At 36.5% G+C, this 22807-nt stretch overlaps 1 protein-coding gene across 2 annotated transcripts in view; it reads right to left on the bottom strand.

Annotated features, from left to right (window-relative positions):
• Cow (Proteoglycan Cow) overlaps positions 1 to 22807 on the bottom strand; it is a 179538-nt gene that overhangs the window by 4180 nt on the left and 152551 nt on the right. For both annotated transcript variants that reach the window (XM_012284556.2, XM_003702990.3), the window contains 3 exons: positions 19712 to 19857; positions 15689 to 15846; positions 1672 to 1888 (listed from right to left, as the gene is read on the bottom strand). In XM_012284556.2, the coding sequence (XP_012139946.1) occupies positions 1672 to 1888; positions 15689 to 15846; positions 19712 to 19857 (521 nt within the window). The remainder of the gene's footprint in view (positions 1 to 1671; positions 1889 to 15688; positions 15847 to 19711; positions 19858 to 22807) is intronic.

Below are 22807 nucleotides of genomic sequence, written 5' to 3'. Positions count from 1 at the left end.
GGCATATGGGGATATTGGGATCTAGATATATTTGGAGATCTAGGCATATTTGGAGATTTAGGGATATTGGGCTCTAAGGATATTGGGCTCTAGAGATATTGGTCTCTAGGGATGTGGGGCTCTAGGGATATTAGCATGTAGGGATATTGGGATCTAGAGATATTAGGCTCTAGGGATATTGAGATCTAGAGATAGTGGGTTCTAGAAATATTGGGCTTTAGGGATATGGGGCTCTAGGGATATGGGGCTCTAGGGATATGGGGCTCTAGGGATATGGGGCTCTAGGGATATGGGGCTCTAGGGATATTAAGATCTAGAGATAGCGGGCTCTAGGGATATTGGGCTCTAGAAATATTGGTTTTTAGGGATGTGGGGCTCTAGGGATATTAGGATGTAGCGATATTGGGATCTAGAGATATTGTGCGCTAGGGATACTGGGATCTATGGATATTGGGATCTGGGGATATTGGGATTTAAGGATATTTGAATCTAGGGATACTTGGAGATCTAAGGACATTCGAGGATCCAGAGATATTTGGAGATCTATGGATAATTGGGGGTTTTGGGATATTTGGAGATCTAGGGATATCGGTACATCATCACATCGGTATTAAGGTTTATCGATACTTAGGGATATTGGTATTTTTGCAATATCTTAATAATTAATCAATTAATAATATAAATAAATTAATTAATTAATAACATTGCAATGTTTAAAGCCAACGGTATCTAAGGATACTGGAACCTAGTGATATCGGCATTTCGTGCTACAAATGTGTAGAAACAGAAGTATCAAGGAATATCAGGTCCTATGGACATTGAGATTCAGGGATATAAGATCTACTGATCATACTGATTTACCGAGTAGAATCTAGGACTATGAATTTAGTACCATGATTTATGAACATAATCCTTACGTATACATCGTAGAAAGGCAAAACTGTGGATAGTTCCACGGTAATTCATCAATTTCGCTCGGGACAGAATTGATAGGAAGGTCGCGTACAAGAACGAACGGAGACGGTAAACCATGGTGAAAGTTTCGCGGGGTACACGGCAAAGTAATCGTAGCAGATCAGGACGAGAAACGATTCATTCTAACGGGACAATTCTGAACTGGTACGAAAGCGATTGCAACGAGTAGCGTGCAACGACGCGACGTGAGATAGTTCCGAACTATGGTGCTGGATCCTGGCACCGTAATGTCCAGAGAGAAGTCCGATCCTTTCGTGCCGAGCAATTAGTCTGTTGTATATTCAACTTCGGTCGTCAAACTTCCTTCAGTCATTTAACTGCGAGCCACGAGACTTCGGATTGTTCGACGATTTGAATAATTCGGATAATTTGAATGTTCGACGCGTTTGTATTTAGAGAGTTTCGGACATTTTGAATATCCGGACGTGTTCTTACGTTGCGAGGGTTTCGGGTGTTGCTCTTCTTTCTCGTTGCACTGTTTAGGATGCTTAACAGTACAAAGTTCGTACGATGAATAACATTACGTTTCTGTAGGATGTCCGACACCCGTGCTTTCGTGTTACGTCGAATACAACGAGGGTATTTTGTACCTCCAACGTTGTGAAGCTTTATACGGCACTGTCATTTTACTCATGCATTTAAATAAACTAATAACGAACGGACTAAGGAAAATTGGTGTTCCTTTAGGGTTCATACCTTTCGGCTTAGGATGCGGACGACGATGTTTAGAGTCAGCCATGACAACGGAGAACCAATCCAAGAGACGATTCGCCATAGCAGGCTTCGACGACGGCGGACAATCGGAATTCCTTGACGATTGAGAGCTGTAGGTCGACTTCAACGGAGACGGTGTTTTCTCCATCACCTCGTTGCTCATCAGATGTTTATCGTCGTATTTGCTGCCGGCCAGTGCCTGGAACACGCGTCAACAGAAACATTAAAACGAGACCGGCACTCCTGTCAGAATTGTCGTTGAACCGCGCTCCTTTCGAATTAATTAAACGTCCCATTGAATTTTAATTTCCTGCTCGTTGCGTGATTCCTTGTTTCAAAAATTGCTTCGTTGCCTGCATAATGTCCGCGATACGACGGGGCAGATGCTTTTACGTTTCGTTTCTAATTAATCATCGCGCACGCGTTCGCATGAAAACGTTAATAATTTTCGTGTTCGATCCCGCAACGAATTTCGCTCATCAGGGATCCTTTCAAACGAAATCTGTGGCTAATGAATAATCAATTTCGCGCTGATTAGTGTTATATCGCCTGGCAGTGTATTGGCATGCGTTATATGGCAGGCAGGTTGTTATGTGTTACATGGCATAATCACTACGGGTTACATGGCAATTATTTGTATTACTATATTATATATTGCCATCATTTATATCGTCATGCGTTATATGACGAATTTGTGTTTTCTCGGCTTATATTGCCGGGCGTTGCATTGTCACGCATTGTACTACCTCGCATTGTATTGCCATGCGCTGTATAAACTCGTGTTATAGTACATTCTGTTATATTGCCACTCGTGGAGTTACCTCGCGTTGTATTGTCACGCGTGGAGTTCCCTCGCGTTATATTGCCACGCGTTGGAATACTTCGTGTTATATTACCACGCGTTAGAATAGTTCATCTGTGTAGCAACGTTACTGAAATTACTCTAATCAAACATCAAACTTGACCCACGAGATGTAAAATAATTGTTTTATACCGTTGATAAACTATTTAGCTCTGAAATGAGCATCGCTATTTCTGCCATGGCAATTACAGTATTAATAAATTATTGCTTCATCGTGTCTGACTATATCTATCCATTTCCACTGCGTCGGTCAAGCTTTTAAGCTCGTAAGCTTTTAATAAGCTTGTAAGCTTTCAATTTAGTACTTTACATCGTTAATGTAACATCAATATTGTAGCAAGTTTATCTTCCCATTTCTATGATTAATTATCCGGTCGGATCATGCGGAAGTCTTGGAACGGTTTCGTACATTAATAGCTTTCTTAATTTTATATTTTCGTTTCGAAAATCTTTGTGATTTTATAGGGAATCATAGATTCGTATGTTGATCGGTAATTCATGAATCGAGTAACGTAATGTTTGTTACGTATTCACATATTAATTATACACATATATTAAGTGAAAATTACATACGAATGCAATGACTATAAATGAATTATATATATGTATATTGCATTTCTATGCATATACATATATAATTTCTATTATGTACACATCACGTAGAAAGTACTAAACGAGTTACAAACGAATTGTACCGAAATTAAATAGAAACTGTATACAAATTGTATACGAATGATATGCAAATGATGTACGAAGGTATTGCATGTACATTTAAGGTAGTCAGGGGGTGGTTTTGTTAGTTTATGTACATCGTCGAGAGTAAGGGGTTGCAACCGGCCGTAACGACGTTACGGCTCTCCGTCGTCGGGCGACGCTTTCCGTCGGATCGATGGAAAAGACGCCTCGTCTGGGCTGCTTGAAAATACGAACCATCGACGTGGAGGGGTTACGATCGACCAATGAGAAACCTACCACCGTCCAAGGATACTCGACGTCCTTGTAAAAGGATCGAGGTCCGATCCTCTCTGCCTATCGTTCCGGCCATCTAACTATTTTTAAACGTTTAATGCCCAAAGGGATCACAGTTAATCAGGATCTAACTAAATTACCCTCTAACTTAATTGCCCCCGAATTAGATCACTTGTACCTAATTAATCTTGCGCTTTGTACTACTAACATAATTGTTCCGTTACCGATACACCTAATTGCGCAATATTACGCTTGTATCGTACACTTTTCTTATAGTGCAATTTACAGAGTTGTACGAGCGGTTTAAATTTGGAAATATATTATATTGTTCAAATGGTCGAAGTGGCGATGTAACGCGAGGTAATGTAACGCGTGATTGAACAACATATTGCAATATAACGTGAGGTAACTTCACGCATGGTGATATAACACGAGGTAACTCTACGCGTGGCAGTATAACGTGAGATAACTCCACGCGTGGCAATATAACGCGAGGTAACTCCACGCGTGGTGACATAATACGAGGTATATCAACGCGTGGTAATATAATGCGAGGTAACTCCACGCGTGGTAATATAACGCGAGGTAACTCCACGCGTGGTAATATAACGCGAGGTAACTCCACGCGTGGCTATATAACGCGAGGTAACTCCACGCGTAGTAATATAACGCAAGGTAACTCCACGCGTGGTGACATAACGCAAGGTAACTCCACGCGTGGTAATATAACGCGAGGTAACTCCACGCGTAGTAATATAACGCAAGGTAACTCCACGCGTGGTGACATAACGCAAGGTAACTCCACGCGTGGTAATATAACGCGAGGTAACTCCACGCGTGGTAATATAACGCGAGGTAACTCCACGCGTGGTAATATAACGCGAGGTAACTCCACGCGTGGCTATATTACGCGAGGTAATTCCACGCGTGGTAATATAACGCAAGGTAACTCCACGCGTGGTGACATAACGTGAGGTAACTCCACGCGTGGTAATATAACGCGAGGTAACTCCACGCGTGGTAATATAACGCGAGGTAACTCCACGCGTGGTAATATAACGCGAGGTAACTCCACGCGTGGCTATATTACGCGAGGTAATTCCACGCGTGGTAATATAACGCAAGGTAACTCCACGCGTGGTGACATAACGTGAGGTAACTCCACGCGTGGTAATATAACGCGAGGTAACTCCACGCGTGGTGACATAAACGAGGTATATCAACGCGTGGTAACATAACGCGAGGTAACTCCACGCGTGGCTATATAACGCGAGGTAACTCCACGCGTGGCTATATAACGCGAGGTAACTCCACGCGTGGTGACATAAACGAGGTATATCAACGCGTGGTAACATAACGCGAGGTAACTCCACGCGTGGCTATATAACGCGAGGTAACTCCACGCGTGGTGACATAACGCAAGGTAACTCCACGCGTGGTAATATAACGCGAGGTAACTCCACGCGTGGTAATATAATGCGAGGTAACTCCACGCGTGGTAATATAATGCGAGGTAACTCCACGCGTGGTAATATAACGCAAAGTAAATCCACGCGTGGTAATACATATGTGTTCACTAGTAAATATGTATGTATATGTATATGTGTTCACTAAAATACCATGTATGTATATTACCACGTATATCAGTATACCATTAATACACCGATGAAAAATGAATTCCTTTCACTAATTAAAAAGTGGTTTATCCGAACGCTTATTTCGAAGGAAAAGTCAATAAAGGTGAAATTACCCCTGTTTTTCAACCCCCTCCCCCTGCTTTCCTAAAGGGTACAGCGTAATAAAGAAACCAAGGTTGGATAAGTATTAATTACCGGTGTGGCAAGGAATAATTTAAGAAGGCTCCCCAGGATTAATTTCACTTCGAACAGCTTCTCGAATTAAACTCTCTTTCTTCCACTTTCTCTTACTCGAACGTCTTTCTCTCTCCCATTCGTTCTAACCTATTCATCCGTACATTTTCCTTTGGTTGTTTATCTTCGATCTCCTTTAGCGATTTATTCCTTTTCTTCCATTCTTTCGCAGTAAACAAACGCTATAAATAATAAACAAACTATAAACTATGAGACCAGATAATGTTCTTATAATCATGTGTGAACATATGTAACCTGAAGAATGCATAACATATGTGCAATACAAGAAATATACTCTTTCTTGAATAATTATTTCAATTCAGAAAATTGATCAAAACTATTTTTTATTTGTTTCATTTAAAAAAATCATGGATCAAGTATGATTTAAAACTTCAATAAAAGCAGTCAATAATTTTACTTGAAATTAAATTTGATCATCGAGAAATAAGTATTGTTTTTAAAAAAGTAGCTTCATTAAAATACACAGAAGTTTCTAAAAGTTCAATAGTTCTTTATTAAAGTAAATTCTTACATTAAATCAGTAAAAGTAAAAGTAAGAAATATAAATAATTTAATTTCCTTTCTTTATAAATTCTAATTATATCGATTTAATTAGTTCAGGTTAAACATGCACGATTAAACATCCAGCGAATAATTATTTATCGTCGGAAACGATTGACTGTCGATTCCGACGAAGTCACTGAAACGAGGATCGTAATTTCTCGAGGGTTTAAACTCGAAAAGGAACGAAATCGCATTTACCAACGCCACGCCGGTGATCACAGACGCAAAGTGTAGAGATCAGCACGTCGCCAAGCAAAAAAGCAAAATTACTCGCGGAAGATCGTGGAAATTAATTAAGATCCCCGAAAGGAAATCCACCAACGATCGATTTTCAGATCTCAGAAACGACCGCTGATTACCGGGACGCAGAACTAACTTCCTCCGGTCTCTCTAATCCTTCCCTCCATTTTCTCCATCAGTATCATGAGATCCAGGACGTCGAAATCCTTGGATTTACGGCTTGGATAATTAAAATTGAATTTTTTCAAAGCGAGATTAACGTTTGCTTTACCAAAACCCACGTTCATTTTTGACTTCAAATTCATTCGTTTGAATTTTTTGATTTTTTAATTTTTGAGGAATTTTATGCTACGTGAAAATTAAGAAAATTATTGAAATTTTTTATTCTTTAAAAAATTTGTTCTTTCAAATTTTTGTTCTCATAGAAATAAGTAAGCAACATGATTAACTGGTACATTACAGAAATTCACTTATTTGGTAAATTTCTAACAATTATTTTTTTCAAGTCATCCACTTTTTCCAACCCTCGCTGTCGATGCAAATTCATTTTTCTTCAAGTTGCTTTTTATCTTTCTTTAACTTTTGTTGATTTAATATAATCATACTGACAGAGGTATTAGCTTTGTATGTTGTATAAAACAATTTCCGTAGACTTTAATGAAAAATAATCTTCATCTTCATCTTTTTTATCGTATTCCCTACAGTGTCCTACATAACCTAAAACCTAAGACAACAGCAAAAATTTGCAAGAAATTTTGTCCTCAGAATGCTGTACATAATTAATGAAAACACTAATGAATTAACAGGTAACTTGAAAAATTTCAGATCTAAAGGAAACTTGCATCAAAAAGTTTAAAACAAAGTTCATAGTCGTCCGCCATTTTGACTAAACGCGTTTCGGCCATTTTGTGCCGCCGTGTATTTATCTTTTTCCATCGAATAAATAAGTCTTAAGATTTCCGGCAAAAGTTTGAGCCACAATATCAGCCTGTCAAAATTAATAAGTCGGTAGACAGTTGTTTGCGCAACGTCACCGCTGGCTCGATTAAAATTTCTTCGTCCAGAACCGTTCGAGGGGTCCTGGAAAAGTTTCAGGCGATCGATCCCGGATCGTCGGCGAAATTAAATTTCAAGCGAAAGTATCTCGAAAAAGGGGGTTGAAAAAAAAAGAGTTCCATGTCGCGGCTGACGAAAATCCCGGCTTATTGTCAGCGAAACAGAACTTTTAACGAGACACCTTTCCACTCCGCGACGTGGCTTTCCCTTATTATTCTTTTTATCACGTTGTGACGTCTTCTCTTTTATTTCATTTTTCCTTCGAGATAAGAGAGAAGGATATGCAGTAAGTAAGACAAAAGCGAAAACCCATTGAAAATCGAGAATGGAAGACAGCGGCGAGCAAAACGCGCGATGAAATGTTCATTGAATCGACTAATCTATTCAAATGACAAGAGCCAGAAGGAATACGAGAACGTGGGAGAAGGAAGGAGGAAATAGGAGGCGGAGGAATTATCGGACAAAAGCTTTCGTCGCGTTGTTCGCCCTCGAGAAGCTTTTAAATTGAAAATCTGTCGCATTGTCCCCTCCTAATTCGCCTAGTTCCTCTTTGTAGACGGCCCACGAGTTTTCTGTACACTGTATCTCGTTTACTTCCTCGATAATGGCTATTTTACGCTTCTCAAAGCGGCTAACTTTCAAAACGTTTCAGACCCTTTTGATATTTCTAGCTTCTGTACAAATTTTAATTGGTAATTACTGTAAGGTATATTGTCTTCCAGCGACACAGAAAATGTCGAGCAAAATATATTTTATAGGTTATGTCAATCTATGTTTTCATCAATTATGCAGATTATTGTTTACATATTTTTTGGTAGTTTATATACAAGTTTGTATATAAGTAAAATTATTTTTTGATCAATAATGTAGTTTACAGAATATTTATATTTTTTGGGGGGTTACATAGGTGAATTTTGACTAATGAACTACATAAGTATGGAAGTGGAGAATCATAAAGTTATTGGAATTATTTCAAGATATAGTTGAAGGTTTTCTGCAATAGTGAGGTTATGTTACTTTTGAAGACTTTACACTAATTGTGAGACAACCTGTATATTCATTGTGAATTCATGGATTTGGGACTTTAGGTCTTTGGAAATTTAGCAAAATTCAAACCCAAAGATAATATTCTAATACAAATTTTATCCAAAGCTAATTTCATTAAAATTAAATCCCCTTAAAATAGCAAAACCCTGCTGAATATACCACCCCTAAATATACGAAGACCAGAAACCCTCTGACGATAAATACACGAGATAAACTAGAATATTCAATCGAAACAGACTTGTAAAATGATTGGTGCAGTATAAATTTGATATTCGTCAGAACGGTATACGTATCAGGTTGTCAGACCGGCGGAAACTATTCCCGAAGAAACTTATGATTTACCGACACAACACGCTAATTCCCGATTCTGGTAGGAGAATTTCCGACAGTTCAGTCCGCATATAAAAGCAACCCCTCGACGTACACGTTCGCTGTTGGTAAACTTTTATTTATTGATATCCTACCCCTCGTTCTTTCCCTCCCCCGTTATTTATTTCGGCCGAGCCGCCTTCTTTCCGTATTTCTTTCTGTCTCCGGTATTATATACAATATATACCGTATGTATCTAGCAAGTGAATATTTCAAGCAACGGAGAAACTGCCGAGTATTTTAGTAGATATTTACAGCGGAAGATTCCTAAGGGGTTCGTTTCGAGTTTCGTAATGAATCTTATTCTGCGTTTGTCAAGCATCTTGAATGATAATTTTCATTCCGGTTTTCTGCACGGGAATTTCTTGGCCAGAGCTACGGAAACACGAGTGTAATTTTCGACTGCGAAAAGTTTGCTCGTTACGCGCGCAAATTTCCGATTTTAGAGCTGTTCTTTCTGTAGAATTGGGGAGCTGTTTTATGGCGCGAAATTTAAACACGAGCAGTTAAATGTAGACAATACACAGTTCGTGTAGAAAATATATTATAGAGGTTGAGTATAAAATATATAATATAATTTACATACAAAAGATGCAATACAATATCATTTATTATATAAAATATATAATTATATAATTAAAAATATAAATAAAAATATATAATTTAATTTATACATTCTTGCACAATTTTCACGCGTGATATAATAAATATGGCAAAGAAAAAAAATATAATTCACATCTGAAATTTTCATTACGCCTCCTAAATTTGATGCATTTTAAATTCGAAACGAAATTTTCATTACGCATTTTAAATTCAAAATGAAATTCTCATTATGCACTTCAAGAATGAAGTTTTTCATTACGCATTTTAAATTCAAAACGAAATTCTCATTATACACTTCAAGAATGAAATTCTTCATCATTTTAACTTCGAGATAAAATTTTAATTACGCATTTTAAATTTAACATAGAAGCTTTCACCACGTGTTTTAACCACAGAATATTTTCATGAAGTACTTTTTATGATTGTCAAAAATACAGTCACGATTTCTGACACGCGACAAATTGAACCAAAAAAAAAGAACAAAGAGTATATTGGCACGGTTTTGATTTATAGGAGTTTACTCGATCGACAACGTATACACAAACAAATTATGGTTTCATATATTCGTTGAACTCGAGTAAAACCGTGCATCGTGAATATTTCACAAGGATCCGTGTTTAAAACCGCTGCTATTACTATTCGTATTAGAAACGATGAATTATTTAACTTGGAATCACAGATTCTCGAGGCGATCAGCATACTGTCGGGCTATATTGCAAAATAAATCTGAACCGAGGGGTTGGAATCGTTTTAACCTTTCGCAGCTATCCAACCTACTATGAACTGGACTCGTTATCGTATTTCATTCCGTGCAATACTGGAATTTCCTGTGGCATAACATTCGCTGCGCTTTAATTTCACTGAATAATTGAAAAATATGATCTTAGGTGATTTTAGCTGAAATTTTACTTGCTATTTTCTGTCAACTTTTTTGGTAATGTTTCGAAGGATTTTAGATAGGGGTCAAGGTTTAGATTAGTGGGTTATGGGATTTTAATTTAGGTTTTGGGATTTTTGGGTTTTTGAATAGGGAGGTTTTGGGGTTTTAATATTTTGGGATGTGGGATATTTGAGCTTGCAGAATTTTGGGATGTTCAAATTTTAGGATGGTATAATTTGGGGGTTGTAGAATTTGGGATTTGTGGAATTTTGGGATGTAGAATTTGGGGTTTGTGGAATTTTGGGGTGATAGAGTTTTGGAACCGTAGAATTTTGGGGTTTGTAGAATTTTGGGGTGATGGAATTCTCAAATCGTAGAATGTAGGGTTTGTAGAATTTCGGGGTGATGGAGTTCTCAAATCGTAGAATTTGGGGTTTGTAGAATTTCGGGGTGATGGAGTTCTCAAATCGTAGAATTTTGGGATTTGTGGAATTTCGGGGTGATAGAGTTCTCAAATTGTAGAATTTGGGGTTTGTGGAATTTTGGGGTGATGGAGTTCTCAAATCGTAGAATTTTGGGGTTTGTGGAATTTCGGGGTGATAGAGTTCTCAAATTGTAGAATTTGGGGTTTGTGGAATTTTGGGGTGATGGAGTTCTCAAATTGTAGAATTTAGGATTTGTGGAATTTCGGGGCGATGGAGTTCTCAAATCATAGAATTTTGGGGCGATGAAGTTCTCAAATCGTAAAATTTTGGGGGTGCAAAATTTTAGAATTATAGAATTTTGGGATTGTAAAGTTCTAGGTTTGTGGAAATTGGGGGTTGTAGAATTTTGACATCGTAGAATTTCGGGATGATGGAGTTCTCAAATCGTATAATTTTGGGGTTGCAAAATACTAGAATTCTAGAATTTTGGGATTGTAAGATTTGGGGGTTGTAAAGTTCTGAAATCCCAAAATTTTTAAATCATAGAATTTTACAATTTCACCACTGTACAATTACAAAGTTCAGAAACTCTCACTACACATCTAGAATTCCCATTTACCAACTTCAGCACCCTCAATATCAAAAATAAGAAGTATGAATCATCCATACCAAAATCTGAAAATATACTAAATTACAAATAAAGAAAAATTTCAAAACTGAATCTTCCAAAAACTAAAATAATAACCTACTCATCAACCCCTTACAAACCCACCCTAATCTTCAATTCACCACCCAGCAAAATATTTAATTCAAAAACATTCATAAATATGTTCAATGGCGTTCGGATTTCGTTCGTTCAACGATTTATACGAAACATCTATACTTCTCTAGGTTTCACCGACGACCTTGTAATTTAAGGTCGAAGGTAGACCATGCCACAGAACCGCTCGATAAAACACCAGCAGTGATAGAAATCTTACGGACAGGGGCGGAGGGATCACAAGGCGCACCCCTTGATTTACGTAACCCACTCGATTCTGCTTACTACCTTTCTTTTCTTACGTGTCTTATCCGTGTTCTTTTCCTTTCCTTTTATTCCCTTTGCCTCGAAATTTATGCATCGATTACTTTCACGACTTTCATCCCCGATTTCGATTCGATGGACTTTTTTTTATTTCGATGGATCCATTTATTTGAATCTCTGTTTCAAATTCATCTTTGTTTCTCTTCTTTTTACCTCACTTTATTTTTTTCAAGATAAATCATTTTCTTGTTGGCGCAAGACAGGGGAAAGGTTGGATTTATTATATTTTTAGGGGCACATTTTTGCAAGTTTAAATTGAGGCATGTTTTATGGGGACTTTTTTGTAGTATGTAGAATACTGTTTTTTGTAATGTATAGGTTGATTAAATTTTATAATAATTATATTGTGTGTTGTACAGGGACCTACACTAATTGTGAGACACCCTGTATACAACTGTATAACCGTATAGACTGATGTGTTATAAATATACATATTTATAAGGAAATTATAGTATGTACATTTACATTTACATATGCATATACCACATACAATTTAATATACACGTAATAATTATTACTGTGCACATAATTTTTGTGTATACCTATAACTACCATTTTGTACATATTTGTAACTATAAATATTTTAAACAATTAGTTATACATTACAAAAATGTATGAACAGCATAAATTATTATACATTATAAATATGCAAAGAATTATAGTATATAAATACTATTATCATACACATAATTTTTGTATATATTTGTAATGTATGATGTTATGTATATAGACCTTTTCTAACTGTAAAATAATAATTTTTATCTTGTAACGAGATCGAGGAAAACAATTTTTTTGTGTGACAAGCACACGTACAAAAAAGGGGAAGTTAAAAATTGTAAACGATCGTAAATATCCGTTTTATTCCATTTTTCGCGTGATCCCCCGTGCAAACATTTCGCGCCCCTCGAAAGACGATTTCAATCCCGAAGTAACGTAACAACTGCATTTACCCCTCTTCCGTTCCGTGAACTTGATACGCGCACCCTTTGTTGTTAAGCTAAAAACAAACCGAACACACCACCCTCCGATACGGTTTCCCGCTCGTGTTTACCCCATTTCCGCCCTTCCGTCTGTATAAATACTCCGGTACACGAGGGATACATCTTTTCGAATCGAAAATCTGGAATGTCTCGTGTTGGACGAATCGTAATTTCCTGAAAACGTTTTCGCTGACGGGGTGATAACGTATCGCGAGCACGATACGTGAAACAGGGGGTGAGTCCCGGGGGTTGAGACGGAAACGAAAGGGGATCTCGCTCCAGTCGAATTTATTAATCCTTTCGACGTAGGAAATTCAATATTCTTCGGCAGGGAAGATGGAACGCTTATATTAGAAGAGGAAACAGCCATTGACGGATGAGAAATTTTCAAACCCGTCTATCTTGAATATCAATCGGAAATATTATCATCGTATTATTTTTATACCCATAGGAAAAATGTTCTTCGATTCTTTTACTCTTGAAAAAATTCTGTTCTCATCAATTCCGTTTATTTTTTATATTCACCTTTTTACTTATTCAAGTTTTTGGATTTTTGGAAGTTTTATTGTTCGATGACTTTACAAATTCGAGGAGAGGTTTTTCTGAAGGGTTATTTTTTGAAGGCTATGTTTTGAAATTAGGATATTGTTCATTTTTTAAATTATTAAATTCTTGAATGTTTATAGACATTATAATGTAATAGTACCATCTTAACTTTATGTCGTCACATGTGATGTTACATGTGACACACTACAGATGGTCACATGTGATATTACATGTGATGCTACATTTAAGATCGTCATATGTGATATTACATGTGACACCACATTTCAGGTCGTCACATGTGATATTACATAAGACACTACACTTCAGATCATCACATGTGATATTACATGTGACACTACAGTTCAGATCGTCATATGTGATATTACATATGACAGTACACTTCAGATCGTCATATGTGATATTACATGTGACACTACACTTCAGATCGTCACATGTGATATTACATATGACACTACACTTCAGATCCTCACATGTGATATTACATGTGACACTATACTACAGATCGTCACATGTGGTATTAACATATGAAACTACACTTCAGATCGTCATATATGGCATCACATGTGATATTACACTTCAGATCATCACATGTGATATTACATGTGAAGCTACACTTCAGATCATCACATGTGATATTACACTTCAGATCATCATATGTGATATTACATGTGAAGCTACACTTCAGATCATCACATGTGATATTACATGTGAAGCTACACTTCAGATCCTCACATATGATACTATACGTGACATTACTCTTCAGATACACCAAATCAAAATAGTATATACATCTCGACTCTGAATTTTAACACAAATAGCACATAATCAAAGTTCCATAAACAGTTCCTTATTTATCTTAAGATTGCAATAAGCTTTGACCGAGATGACGGTACCACACTAAGCAGCTACCAAGATCACAGTTCAAGAGGTAGATCCACATGTCAAAGGACATTAACCAAATAATTAATCACCTCTTCAAACCGTAATCTAAGATTAGAAAGGTAGAAAAGGCACTCTCCATTCCATTTTCACCGAGAATTGCCGTGATTGTAATAAAACGAATGGTCATGTAACCCAGCCAAGGAGCTCGGAAGCTCGAAAACTCGATCGACCGAGAACGATTCGCACGATACACTCGTTTCCAGCCTCGATTCAGCAGAATTTCAAATTGCTGACTACACCAGCCTGTTTCTATCCCCGATCTCTGATTTCCCGACACACGGTTCCCTGTTTTCATGTTTGTACGTCAAGGTCCTCCTTCGGTGTTCAGCGTCGTGTTCCCAGACGATTATACGTCATAATTTCTGCCTAATTGACTAATAATCCAATTATCCCCGTGCTGCGCGTACAATAACGACTGTTACGACCGCTATTTATTAGGATTAACAGGATATCGCGTTATTAGAGAGACGGTCACTCGATCTCTCGACACGTTAGTATTTCCATCATTTTTCATCGGCGCGTCAATTTAACCGACGGAGATCAAAAGCTGGAATGTTTTAATTAAAACTTGTTGTTTCGATAACGTTCGGTTTACACGAAATGTTTGACGCAGTATTAAAATTTTCGGAGGCTTTCGAAAATTCAATTTTGTTGCGCTCGGATACGGGGATATGGGTTTTCAGTGATTTAAATTGAAATCGCTGCAATAAAGAGCGCTAGGGAGTATACAATAAATATTAAGTTATGAGCGCTTGGGGGAAATTGCATTTTTTTAGACAGTTTCTTTGTTACTTCTCTTCTTTGTTTTTTTTAGAAATTCTTTGTTTAATTTCATAGACTTCTTTGTTTGCAGATTAGCGAATTTTTTAAAGATTTTTTAACATAACATTCTGTTCATATTAATACAAAAACAGTGAAATATATAAATGAACAATAAAATAGAACGAAATGAAAAACAGACTTTTAGCAAAAATATATTTTATAAAACTATATTAAAATCTTTATAAAACTATATTAAAAATTTTTTATAAAATTAATTTTTATAAAACTACATTAAAAATAAATAAAACTACAATAAAATTATAATAAAATTTTAACCAAGAAATCGTCTTAACCAAAATGGTTCTCCTAACCTCAAAACTAGGAGAACCCACGTTAAATGTAAATTTAGTTTTAAATTAAAAACGAAGTAGGAAAATAAATAAGTAAATACTAAAACATCTATTAAAATATAAAATCATTTTTCATCTCCCAAAATATTTACAAACACGGTAAAAATATGTTTCAATATAAAATACGAAATGTGAAGGCAGCCATTTTGATTGAAGTTGCCCTCACCTTAGCGCGTTTGGTGTACTTCAGATCAAACACGGTAAAAATATTTGTTTAATATAAAAAAGAAATCTGAGAGCAGCCATTTTGATTGAATAAATTGCATTCACCTTAACGCGTTTTGTACTTCAGATCAAACACGGTAAAAATATTTGTTTAATATAAAAAAGAAATCTGAGAGCAGCCATTTTGATTAAGTTGCACTCACCTTAGCGCGCTTGGAGTACTTCAGATACTGATAATGGTGATTATCATAATTGAAGACCCGAGGAGTAAGCGTGATGTCGCGATTCCTCGCCATCTTTCCCGTCAAAGATTTCTGTCGCTGTATCTGCATCTTCTTGTTGTGCGCCCGTAAATCAGCCGCTGAAACATTCGTAGCGTCGTTACCGCCATTCTTGTTTCTCGGGAAGCATTAAAAGTTTCATTTTTCATGCTAAATTTCTAGGTACTCCCGGCTCTTCATTTCGCGGAGCTCATCAAGCTTTCTTCGCGGAGATAAAATTTCGAGCAATAACCGCTTTCCAAGAATCGTAATTTTATCGAACGTTCATTACCGAAATATTGTCGGCAGCAGCGACGCAGAATGTGGAGTTCCATGAAATTAGAAACTTTCTGCAAATGCGAGAAGCCAACACAGGAGGAAGTTACGCCGAAGGAGCATGCTTTTAGCTTGATGGAAGTTAGTTTACAAGCGAATCGCGCTTTAATCAACTAATAAGTACACGCTTGAAGTTTATACAAATACGTATATACAATACCTCTCTCGATTACCCGTTTTGCGTAAATCTCGTTGTGAACCTATTACCCTTTTTATTTCACCGTAAAACCGAAGGTCCAAGAAAATTTACATTGCGGGTATCAAAGGAACGTCTTTTAATTTTCATCGAGAGTTTTTACGAGGAACGATCAACATCGGAAAATCGTTGAAAATCGAGGCAGGAAGCTCATTAACCGAGCGCAAACAAACCGACCAAAATTAGCATTCGCCCGGCGGACAGGTTTTTCGATGATTTTTAAACAAACGCGTCGACATCTCGCCCCCGACCCTTATTACCCTCGACACGATAAAACACGACCGTCGACGTTTACACGGACATTCCCGAATATTTTATGCCTGGCACTGGCTGTGATTTTTATTAATTGGCCCGCGTTTATTTGCGCGCCGACTAAAATGGCGACGGTGCTTGTTTGTTGCAATGACAGTTAAATTTAGGAGTTGTTTGTTCTTTTTAAAGGTATTATCGAATATTATATATAACAAAAAATATGGTAGTCGAAGACTCAGTTTAATGTAACTTTGAAGACATTTATATTAGTCGTTTTTATATTAGGGATGAAGGAATATAATTATTTAAAGGTGAAATGGTAGTTCAATGTTCTTTATATGTATTCTAAACTTGATTGCATAACTTATGAATACTTGTAACTATTTAAACAAGAAATGTTAGCTCAATATTCTCTAAAAAGTGATGTTGGCCGAAGACTTGTTTTAATGTAACTTTGAAGACGTTTATATTAGTCGTTCTTATATTAGGGATGAAAGAATATAATTATTTAAAAGTGAAATAGTAGTTCAATGTTCTTTATATGTATTCTAAAATTGATTGCATAACTTATGAATACTTGTAACTATTTAAACGAGAAATATTAGCTCAATATTCTCTAAAAAGTGATGTTGGCCGAAGACTTGTTTTAATGTAACTTTGAAGACGTTTATATTAGTCGTTCTTATATTAGGGATGAAAGAATATAATTATTTAAAGGTGAAATAGTAGTTCAATGTTCTTTATATGTATTCTAAAATTGATTGCATAACTTATGAATACTTGTAACTATTTAAACGAGAAATATTAGCTCAATATTCTCTAAAAAGTGATGTTGGCCGAAGACTTGTTTTAATGTAACTTTGAAGACATTTATATTAGTCGTTCTTGTATTAAGGATGAAGGAGTATAATTATTTAAAGGAGAAATAGTAGTTCAATGTTCTTTATATGTACTCTAAAATTGATTGCATAACCTATGAATACTTATAATTATTTAAACGTGAAATATTAGCTCAATATTCCTTAAAAAGTGTATCATAAAATTAAACATACAGGATGTCTCACAATTAGTGTAGGTCCCTAAAATGAAGGATAGCTGACGTGATTCTGAACAAGATTTCCCTTTGCAAAAATGGGATTTGAAGCTTCGTTTTTGAATTATTAAGGAAAAGCACGGACCAATCAGAGCGCGAGGATTACGCATGCGCTGACGTGAGAGTGCAGCTTCGAGCTTAGAGGCGGGGCGCGTGCGCAGAGGCGAGAACGCAGCTTCGAGCTTAGAGGCGGAGCGCGTACGCAGACGCGAAAGCGCAGCTTCGAGCTTAGAGGCGGGGCGCGTGCGCAGACGCGAGAGCGTAGCTTCCAGCCTAGCGTAATCCTCGCGCTTTGATTGGTCCGTGTTTTTCCTTAATAATTCAAAAACGAAGCTTCGAATCCCATTGTTGCAAAGGAAAATTTTATTCAGAATCAAGTCAGCTACCTCCTTGACACCTGATTTCAGAGATCTACACCAGTTGTGAGAAACCCTGTATTACTTACAAATATTACTATCAATACAAATATGAAACAGTAGCTCAATATTCATTACCCAAACAGTAGCTAAAAACATGTACCTCAAAATTGACCACATAACTTATAAATACCAATAGTTAAATATCAGTAACTATACAAACTTGAAATACTAACAATCCCAAGTTCTCGAATGAAGTACCATTCCAAGTAAACGTTTAACACGCAAACTTTTTTCCACACAAATACTCGCGTCTGTATTTTCAATTTTTTCACCGCACAGTCGACATTCCTTGACCCCTGATTATTCTTCCCTCTTGCCATACGAGACGCGCAGACACGAGACGTGCAGCTTCATACGCTTTAACAGCGACATTATTGTTCTAACAGGCAATTATGAATATTCATGGAGGGTGTGCTTGTACCTGGGTCCTGGCGGAGAGGCGCAAACACGGCTCCATTGTTAAACCGACTACACGCTGCCGTCTATGAATAAACTAACGAATTAATTCCACGTGTAAAGTACAGAGAAAATGCTTCGCCTGAATTCCGGATTACGAACGGTTCGTTAAAGTGATTAAACGGTCGAGGAGTGTCCGAACTCGGTGAAAAAGTGGCCACGATAAGAATGAGGCTTCCATGTCGATGTTAGGGATTGTGGAAGAGAGGGAAATTTGGGCTGTTGGTAATTTGAGTGTGGAAAGTTATTAGATTGGTGCACTGATGCTTTGAACATTTCCAAATTTTCTAAATTTCAAAATTCTAAATCTTCCAAATTCCAAATCTCCCAAATTCCAAATCTCTCAAATTCCAAATCTCCCAAATTCCAAATCTCCCAAATTCCAAATCTCCCAAATTCCAAATCTCCCAAATTCCAAATCTTCCAAATTCCAAATTTCCCAAATTCCAAATCTCCCAAATTCCAAATCTCCCAAATTCCAAATCTCCCAAATTCCAAGTTTCCCAAATTCCAAATCCCTCAAATTCCAAATCTTCCAAATTCCAAATCTCTCAAATTCCAAATCTCCCCAATTCCAAATTTCTCAAATTCCAAATCTCCCAAATTCCAGATTTCTCAAATTCCAAATCTCCCAAATTCCAAATCTCAAATTCCAAATCTACCAAATTCTAAATCTCTCAAATTCCAAATCTCCCAAATTCCAAATCTCCCAAATTCCAAATCTCCCAAATTCCAGATTTCTCAAATTCCAAATCTCCCAAATTCCAAATCTCAAATTCCAAATCTACCAAATTCTAAATCTCTCAAATTCCAAATCTCCCAAATTCCAAATCTCCCAAATTCCAAATCTCCCAAATTCCAAATCTCTCAAATTCCAAATCTCCCCAATTCCAAATTTCCTAAATTCCAAATCTCCCAAATTTCAAATCTCTCAAATTCCAAATTTCCCCAATTCCAAATTTCCCAAATTCCAAATCTCCCAAATTCCAAATCTCCCAAATTCCAAATCTCCCCAATTCCAAATCTCCCCAATTCCAAATTTCCAAAATTTTGAATAACCCATCAATTTACATCACAGAACTCAGAAACCCTTAAACTGATCCTACATCTCACCCACTCGTCAGAATCTAGCCAACTCGCCTCTCCCTATATCGCGATATTCCGTAGCAAAATCTAGCATAGTCAGCAGTATACCTAGAATCGCATATTCTTACCTTTGCAAGGGCAAAAGCCTTTGCATGTAGTGCGAACTGACGTGTGGTGGATGCAATTGTGGTACTCGAGCCGGCACGGGGAACTGTACGTGCGATTATCGCTTCCGCAAAGGAACGTCGGCTTCACCACAGGACATTCTTGACATCTGCAACAAAAGGGAACGCGAGAGTCGTTAGATGAAACTGTTCCCCGAGCAACACTTTAATTGCTGAACCGCATTGCGATGCAGCTTCGTTCCATTTTCTCTTGCTGTCATTTTATTCTCTCTCAAAGTCGACGCACGCTACAATGAAATAATGGAATATCATTTTTTAAACGAACCATTTAATCTCCCTCCATCTGCGCGTTTCTAAATTCTTTTCTACGCATTTTCGTTGCTAATTTAATTGCTACTGCTATTGTCGGTGGGAGATGCAAAGTCTGGGGAAAATGATGTTACTGTGTTTTAATGTTTTGATGTATTACGTATTTTGTTTGGTTAATTTTTTTTTTGTGAAAAGGGTGTGAATTGTTGTCGTATGTTGATGATGTGTAATGGGTGGTAATAATAGTAACAAATAATAGGAATGTCATTATGTATAATAACATCATACAATATATTATCGTATATCACATATGTACTTATATTTACATATGTATGTTCACATATATGTACGTCATACACGATAAGATGTTATACATACATTAGATGTACAAGGTATTACATGTACGTTACATGTTAATACATACATATATACACATACAATCATGTATGTACATATGTGTACATACATATGCACATGCACACATATGTACACATACATACATATACATATGTGTACATACATGAGTACATGCACACATGTATACACATACATACATACACATATGTGCGCATACATGAATACATGCACACATGTGTACACATACATACATATACATATGTGTACATACACGAGTACATACACACATGTATACACATACATACATACACATATGTGTGCATACATGAATACATGCACACATGTATACACATACATACATACACATATGTGTGCATACATGAATACATGCACACATGTGTACACATACATACATATACATATGTGTACATACACGAGTACATACACGCATGTATACACATACATACATACACATATGTGTGCATACATGAATACATGCACACATGTATACACATACATACATACACATATGTGTGCATACATGCGTACACATGTAAATATTACAATAAACAGTAATAAACAATACTAACAAACAATAAAATTATAGTAACAATATGTAAAACTGTTTATCGCAGTGTTTGTGGATGTACAGTGTCGAAATTTCCCGACAGTTTTCCAGCAGGAAAAATCGAGGAATATTCGCAGCACAAGAGAGTTGCATAATCGTTAAGCACTGCATCGTCATAACACGGAATTACCAGGTTGTAAGGTTAGCATGGTCGACAATGTTGCGCCTCGTGAAAAGGCTCGTGCCTCGTAAACTGAAATACTATTATAATACGTTTAGCACGCTCGGCCATGTTAATTATAATTTTATAATATTACTTCCTCTTTCACGGTATTATACGGCTCTGTTAAATTTCGTTGCTTGGAATTTCCTTCAACGTATCCAGCGAAAAATGTCCTCCGTTATGGAACATGTGTTCGTTATTTTTGTATAATACTTGAGAAGAAAAGAACACCGAAATATTCGACGTTGCAGAATTTTTCGTACCGATGAATCTTCATGGACGTATCGCGTGAAAGGGAAGAGTTAAATTAACTCTTCGTTGCATAACTCTTTTCAATTTTGAAAAGCTGTGTTTTTGAATTCTTGTGAATGGTATATTCAGAGAAAATGTTATTAAAAAATTTATTTTTACAAAATAAAATGAATCTGATTCGGATGTTTCTCGTCAAAAGTCCAATTAAACTCTCGTTTTTTGCAACTTTTCTACTGCATTTTAATCGTCGCGTAAAACGGACGCAAAAGCGATCAACGAAGGAGTAGCTTTTTTCATGAAAATAACAAAAAGCAAGTAGATGCGTTGAATCGATCGGCAACGGTGGTTCGAACAACGCAAATTGCACGGTAGCAATATAATCGAATCGATGAGCGAATTAATTCGTTCCCGAGGCAAGTATCGTCGTTCGAGATTACGTAGCAAATCGACTCCGACGCTATCGACGAGCCAGCCCGTGTAATTGATAGTTAATAATTCGGCAGCTGGCCCGTTTTAAATGGACGATCCGGGATATTACGTGTCGAGCTTTCTGGTTAAAAAAAAAATCGTTAACGTTGTAGCACGTCGCTTCTCCATTCGTGCTGTTTAAGCAAGGAAACGAGCGTGCACCGTTGCTTAACGAGCTATTCTTTATACCCTGCAACCACGTTACCTTCGTGCATACTCGTCATCGACCCTCCTACAACTTTTCTGATTCTCTGTCGTCAGCTTCTTCCTTTCATCGAATCCGTTTTTCAAAAATTTGTAGAAAAAACCTCTTTATAAAAATAATTTGTAGAAGAAATCTCTTATTTTGTTAAAAAGGACTATAGTACTTTATTATATCATTGAAAATATTTTTTCTTCTTCTTAATTATAATTTTTGACTGGAGAAACAAATTTGATAAAAATGTTGTAAGAAGGAAATTTATTAAAATATGTTTGTCATGTGATGTAACTTCTTTAAGATCACCTCTTTGTTGTACATTTATAAAATCATGTAGAGAAGTGTTAAAAATTTGTAGTTTAAAAGATAATGAAGTGTAAAATGTTTTTTTGTGTACATAAATTTTGTACCATTATCAGCCACGTTACAAAATGGTTAAAAATTTCAAGTTTAAAAAATAATTAAGTGCAGAATGTTTACTGTTGTACATAAATTACGTACCATTATCAGCCACGTTACAAAATGGTTAAAAATTTCAAGTTTAAAAAATAATTAAGTGAAGAATGTTTACTGTTGTACATAAATTTTGTACCATTATTAGCTACATTAAAAAATAATTAAAAATAGGAAGTTTAAAAAACAATGAAGTATAGAATGTTTTCTTATGTACATAAATTTTGTACCAATATTAGCTACATTAAAAAATAATTAAAAATATGAAGT

The sequence above is a fragment of the Megachile rotundata genome, chromosome 7 (assembly GCF_050947335.1).
Source record: "Megachile rotundata isolate GNS110a chromosome 7, iyMegRotu1, whole genome shotgun sequence".
Taxonomy (NCBI): domain Eukaryota; kingdom Metazoa; phylum Arthropoda; class Insecta; order Hymenoptera; family Megachilidae; genus Megachile; species Megachile rotundata.
Note: the sequence above shows the minus strand (reverse complement) of the source record. Positions and strands in the feature narration are given on the sequence as shown.